The following is a 6,619-nucleotide window of genomic DNA, read 5'->3' on the forward strand; positions in this document are numbered from 1 at the left end:
CCCCCCCCCCATTTTCTTGCTTCAGCACCCCCCTTCAACAGGCCACTCCTTCTCAGGGTTCCTGGGACAGAATCCTCTTCCTCTTTCTCCATCTCTTAACATCAAAGACATGAAATCTCAAGAACTGCCCATCTTCTATATCTGCCTGTTTCCCCTGGTGACCACTTTAGTCTTAAAGCTTTAAATTCCATGTATATTGACATATTTCTTATCTCTAAAAATCTCATCTTGGTTGATATCTAGTAGGCATCTCAGTGTTAACAGTCATAATGCAAACTGCTCATCCATGCACCTTTTGCTTCTGCGATGGTCTTGACAACTCCATTTTTCTAGGTGTTTGGAGTCATCCTTAACAACTTTCTTCTTTCTCTCATATCCCACATTCCAGCTGTCATCACTTGACTGTGGTTGCAAAATACAGGCAGAAGCCAGCCATATCTTTGAAATTGAGAAGCTTCCCTGCTGGTAGCTTGGACAAAGTGTTCATCATCTCTTACCTGACTTATTGTAAAACCCTCTCCACCACTGTTCTTGCTTCTGACTGACTGTTCCCAACACCATAGTCAAGAGGAGCCTTGGAAAACTACTCAGTTCAGGACATACTCCTCTAAAAATCGCTCCAGTAACGTCTGATCTGACTCAGAGTACAAGCCAAGCCTTACAGCCTGCAGAGCTTTACATAATCTCCTCTTTTTATCACACAGATCTCTTCCTATTCCTCAGCCCTTCCTGTAAGAAGACCCGACCCTGAACGCATGTCAAGCTTTTGCCCACCATGTTTATGTCAAATATCATTTTTTGCCAACACTCTTTAACTACCTAAGTTAAAATTACAACATGCTCCAGCGCTATATATTTCTCTCCAGCAGTTGATCGACATCTAACACACTGCACAGTTCATTCATGTCTGTTGTTTATTTTCTGTTCTTTCAACTCAAATGTATGTTCATACAGGAAGGGAAATAGAAAGTCCTTCCTATTACTATTAAATTATTCTACCTTACTCACTTTCTCAAAATAGAATTCAAAGAATCATTTATTATTTTTTCTTGTAGCAAAGCAATCATATCACAGTGATCATCAATTTTCTATCAAATTAAACATCTAAAAATATCTCTTTAGTCCACTTACATCCATTTTTACTCTATCTAGAGTGTTACTCCATGCAACCATCAAATTAATAAAGAAAACATAAAGTACACAAATAAATAAGTACAATCAAAAATTTCTCTTACTCAGAAAGGAGGATTTCACATTAGTGCAGTCTGTTATAGTTTTGAAAGCATTTTTATATAAAATCCTTGTTTCACATTGACCCTGTCTTTCCCTAAGTCTCTCTTCCTACAGTAACCAGATGAATGATCTTGTAGGCTAAGGCATAGTTTAAGTCAGTCTCTCCACTTAAAGAACTTCAAGGTCTCCAGAATCACTAGCAGAACAATCTAAGCTCCTCTGCTGATCCATGAAGCCCTTGGATGCTCTTGGCTCTGTTTGCTGTCCCAGCTCTGTTCTAGGAGACTCTCACCATTCTTTTCTGACTACATGCATACTGAATGCCCTTGACTGTGTGAACAACACTAGTTTTGGATTTTGCACTTGCTTTTTTGTATTTCCTCTGTCTGAAAATCATGTTTACTCTTACTTTTTTGTGCCTGGACCCTTTAGATTTCAATTTAAAAGACTCCTTTGAAACTCATTCCTATGTGAACTAAACTCCCCACTCAAATCTCTCTTTTGAAGGCTATCAGATTGTCCTACAAAATTTTTATCTAATTACTTTATGTATTTGTTTGTTATTTTTACTGCTCTACATTGCTTCACTGTAAAGCATATAAGGCTCTAAGTTACAGCAATATGTATCTTTACAACCTCCTGCTGTTTCTAATATGAAGGAGCCTTTGCACACTGGTTACACAAATGAGTCAATAAATCAGTATGACAATGCAAAAGAGGATAAAGCTTTATCTCTCTCTCTCTCTGTAATTAGAAATGTTCATCTATGCATTTTTAAAAATTTATCCTCTGCTGACATCTGATTAAGAAATTTAGCATATAACTCAGAGACTTAAGTTTTAGATTGAAATATATAAAGATCATTTACAAACATTACATCAACAATTTGATTTGCATAAAATATTCCCAGTTAACCCAAACAAATACAAGATTTCATGTCTACTTTTTATTTTAAATGTTATTATATATATATAGAATAAAGGGTTCACTTCACTGCTACAGAGAAATGTAGTTTTGCTTATGTCAAGGATCTTAGGTTTAGGATTGTAGAGCATTTGCCTACACGTGGAAGGCCCTGAGTTCAACTTCCAACACCACACACAAAAAAGTAACAAAAGATATGTTCAGAAAAAGTTGGCTCATGAAAAACAAGACGATGCAATAAAATCCTCAGAAGTGGACATAAGAATAGACTATCTACATGACTAAGGATTTAAAGATCAGGATATGAGTTAGCTGTATGGTCCTGGATCAATTCCCATTCTCTTTGTTAATAAAAGGATAGTGCCTCCTGTTTATGTCTTTGTGTTTATGTGCTTATCTTTTTAAATATTATATATTAAAATGCATTCAAAAGTGTAGCAGACTGCCCTAATGTAAAACCCTACTTACTGAGTAAGTAGCCTTACTTTGCTCTATCACCATTCCAGAAATGCTGTGGAGCATGATCTAAAGCAACCATCTGTATTTTAAGTATTTGTGATTCTATATCAATTGCCTGTAAAGGTGAGGTGTACATGAAGTCTTCCTATTTATATGTAGATGTTTCTTCAAAGCCTCATACACTCAGAGGTGGGGCTTGCGGATGGCGACTGGATTATGGAGGCACTAGTGGTGACTTGCTGTTAAATTGTGGGCCTGGCCCTGGAGCAGGTCATGAGGGCCTGAGCTGGAAGGGCATATCTTTCTCTTCAACTCCTCCCTTTTCCCATGGCATAAGCAGCTTTGTAAAACTTCTAAAGCCTCTGAGCCAATATGTCTCTCCTCCTTTAAGTTGCTCATGTAAGGTATTGCATCTCAGTGACAAGTATGAACTAAGGCATGAGACTATGCAATCACACAATAAATAGGAAAAATATAAAAGCAAGATTCATAAAGTATCTCTCAGTAATGAATACCCAGCTATGTATTATTATGGAGGCATATTACAGTATTGAAAGTGGGCAAGAGCAAGAAGGGATGACTTTTTAGCTTCTTTTGGAAGGGTTCACTGGTGTGTCACTTCTAAGCAGGTGCAAGCTACTTCGGGATGACAGGAACTGATTCAGCGTGATAGGAACTGATTCATCAGAGGCCGACAGAGCCTCTTCCCTTCAGAAGTCCCATGCCAGCCTCTCTCCACATGCCCCCTACGCCCTCTTCTCACCTTTTCCCCTTTCCTTCCCCAACAGGAGAATGTGGAGACAAGGCAGAGGACATCCTGGAGGGATGAAAAGAAGAGAACCATCACAGTTCCTTTTACTTCCCCATTGCAAGCTGTGCTGCTGAGTTAAAAATATGTAATTTAGTCTCCAAATCTATTTCAACCCCTGCCTGGCCTACTGAGCAATCACAAACCATCCAATTTCAATTCAAATCTTTGCTTTTAGCTTTATTTTAAATGGAACACAGCAAACTTGTATAAACAGATAAAAAGTAAATGTTCCACAAAGAGTAGAAGGAGGATTAAAGGAACCAGGAAGTCAATCCATATTTATAATGTACCAGTCAAAAATCTGACTTGTTTTCATCTCAGTTTTAAAATGCCAAACTTTCTGGAAAGTATAAAATATCATAGGAGGAATCAAACTTGCACCACCTGAGAGTCTCTGTCAATGAGATTTCTTATTATTTTTTTGTGGAGCACAATTACAGTTTCATGTAAACAGATAATACATTTTGTGCAGGTGATAATTACTGAGCCCCTGTCACATTTCGAACACCATGAATTTATAGAATGACCCACTTTTAGAAAGTGAATCACATCAAGCACAAATATTTATGAGCAGAGTGGCACACACACACACACACACACACACACACAGCCCTAACAATGTACTACGTAGTAAATAAATGATCATTTGCTAACCCTCAAAGTAGAGTAAATTCAACACACCAGGCTTTGAAAGCATCTCTAGGTGAGTAGTGTGGGTTACTTGGCAGTGACAAGTAAAATGACGAATAGTGCCCTGGAGAGAGAGAGCTGCATTAGAGTTAACCAAACTCCAGTGATGGCTTACATGGATTATTTTCACTGAGTTTATTGTCTGTGTAGTGGGATAGAGTACATGGTAAAAGAGATCCATCTACAATGGGTCCTTTTGTCCTTTGAATTATAATTTGCTTTATGATCAATTGGGCAAACATTATTTTAACTTTAAGCATTTAATAATAAAACCATGTAGTTCCAGTTATAACTTTTCCTTTTCATTTAGGTTTAGAAATATCAATCTTCTGATGATATTTAAACTACAGAGAAGTTGATAATTCTAAAAAATAGTTTTTTCTTGAAATGTCAGGATTAAAATCTCTCTGGGCAGTTAAATCCTCTTTTACTGACATAGTCTTAAATGGTATTGTATCATGTGGAACATTCCCCATAAAACTATTTTTGATCTGAAATGACAACCTCCCAGTCACTAAGAAAAGATCATACATTGACAAATGATTCACTCCCCTAATAAAGAATCTTCCCAGATTTGCATGAAAGTAAATGTGGTGTGTGCAGCCTCGCCCCAGCGGCAGTTCTCGTCCATCTTTATCACTGTCAGTTCACAAATACTTAATATCTCCAAGGCTTTTCCCATAACTTTTTCGATAAAACCTAGAACAAGGTGGTTTGGAATTTAGAAGACAGGATCCCAGGCTATCATTAATATGGTACATGTCTCTGTGTAAATCTTTTCTCATCCTAGTGTCCTCGTCTGTTAAATAAGAAAAAGGCACTAGATAGACAGACATAAAGAATTATCAATGCCACTCTCTCAAACACTTATTTTCGCTCCAGTGACTCTTTCTGACCTGGACACCATTTCTTCTACCTGGTTAGAGCCTCCCACTCGCCCACCATCTCTCCTCTTACATACATCCTCAATAAGAAATGTTAAATGTTTCCTTGCCTCCAGTATTATGTAACACTCAGCACATCTCACAGTATCTGATGCCATCCTCATCTAAGTGGTTCTGCATTTTAAATACACAACCCAACCTGGTTTCACACCTTGTTCCTGTCATTTAACGATTATAAACTTGATCAGGTTAATTTGCTTTCCAAGCCTTGATTTCTTCATTTGTAAAATAAGTCATGCAATGGCTTTCTTTTGGACTTGTAAGAGTTTGAGTAATATGTGTAAAATGCCAGATTGAAATGAAAATATTAGTGATTGTCATTACTGTTACTACTACTGGTGCTCCAAGAATATCAACTCCTTCAGGATAGCGTCTGCCTATGTTTTATTCTCAATTCATTGGCTGGAAGTGAGAAAAATCGGTGCAGTGGGAGTAAGAGGGACTTTATCATCAGAGAATGTGGGCCAACCCATTCCTAGTAGCCTAGCAAATCACTTGTCCTCACTGAAGTAACTGAGAGGCTGTTTGAGGTGAACAAGTATATCTTAAGGTTTCTGTGAACTTAATGCCTAGTACAAAGTTTGCCACATAGGTTCTATTATAGATACAAAGGAAACATGAACAGGAGCGAGCAGTGCTGGCAGAGAATGGTTGTCAGGGCCTTTATAAATATTTGCTAAATGAAGAGCTGAAGATGAACACTTTCAATTGCAAAGCCCTGGGAGGGAAACAAATGCCACCTCCCCAAAGAAAGTGAAAGAGAACAGAACAGGAAAGGTCTGAGTTCCCTAGCAGGGCAAGTAGCTTCGTGGCCCAGATTCGTGTCCTAGGAACAGCTTTTGGCAGGCCGGACTCTTGGCTGAGGAAGGAACACGTGGAAGGACAGAGGAGTTGGGCTGAGCTGTCTCGTGCAAGCCGCTCTGGGTAAAGTGGCCAGAAGAAGGCAAGCTCCGCTGAGGGCGCAGGGCAGCGGGGTGGCAGCGGTGTGGCAGCGGCTGAGCACCCATTTCTGTCCCTGCCTCTTCCCCATCCTCCCTCACCCTGCAGTCAGGTCCCGGGAGGTAATTAGTGTGGAGGAGAAGCAAAGCTCCTGAGGGGGTGGGGAGATAGGGAAGTACGGGTGGGGGCGGTCTCCTTGTCACAGGTCTCAGTGAGAGGAGAGAGGAAGAGAGGGAAGAAGGGTGGTGGGGGGTTTATTTCTGTACGCAATGTATACCTAAAGCTATTCCTACAAACAGACAGTGGACCAGAAAGGGACAGACAGGACACACTTGTGCTTTTGAAGCAGTCCTACCCCCAAATCCAGGACGCAGCCTGTTGTCATAACCATCGAGCAAACTGTCCAGGATGCGGGTAAAATTTTCCGGGCACAATTTCTCCTCCTTTTCGTTCTCTTCTGGGGATTCGTTTAAACTGTAAGCGTACACAAAAACGGAAGCAGGTGGAAAGGTTTATTTTAAGAAAGGATCTGAAAACAGGTGGAAACTGGTTTGCCTTCTAGGGAAAGAGTCCTTTGCCCCAAGCTAAAGGCAGCACTGGGGCAGCGGGGGGGGGGGGG

General features: G+C 39.8%; 1 protein-coding gene across 6 annotated transcripts in view; it reads right to left on the minus strand.

Annotated features, from left to right (window-relative positions):
- Gabra4 (gamma-aminobutyric acid type A receptor alpha4 subunit) overlaps positions 1-6,619 on the minus strand; it is a 92,171-nt gene that overhangs the window by 84,653 nt on the left and 899 nt on the right. For 5 of the 6 annotated variants that reach the window (XM_004645658.1, XM_004645659.1, XM_023705993.1 and 2 more), the window contains exon 2: positions 6,356-6,474. In XM_004645658.1, the coding sequence (XP_004645715.1) occupies positions 6,356-6,474 (119 nt within the window). Of the gene's footprint in view, positions 1-6,328; positions 6,475-6,619 lie in introns of all 6 variants that reach the window. The other variant, XM_023705992.1, reaches the window with a different exon arrangement.

Source organism: Octodon degus, unplaced genomic scaffold (assembly GCF_000260255.1).
Source record: "Octodon degus isolate 3935 unplaced genomic scaffold, OctDeg1.0 scaffold00235, whole genome shotgun sequence".
NCBI classification, from domain to species: Eukaryota; Metazoa; Chordata; class Mammalia; order Rodentia; family Octodontidae; genus Octodon; species Octodon degus.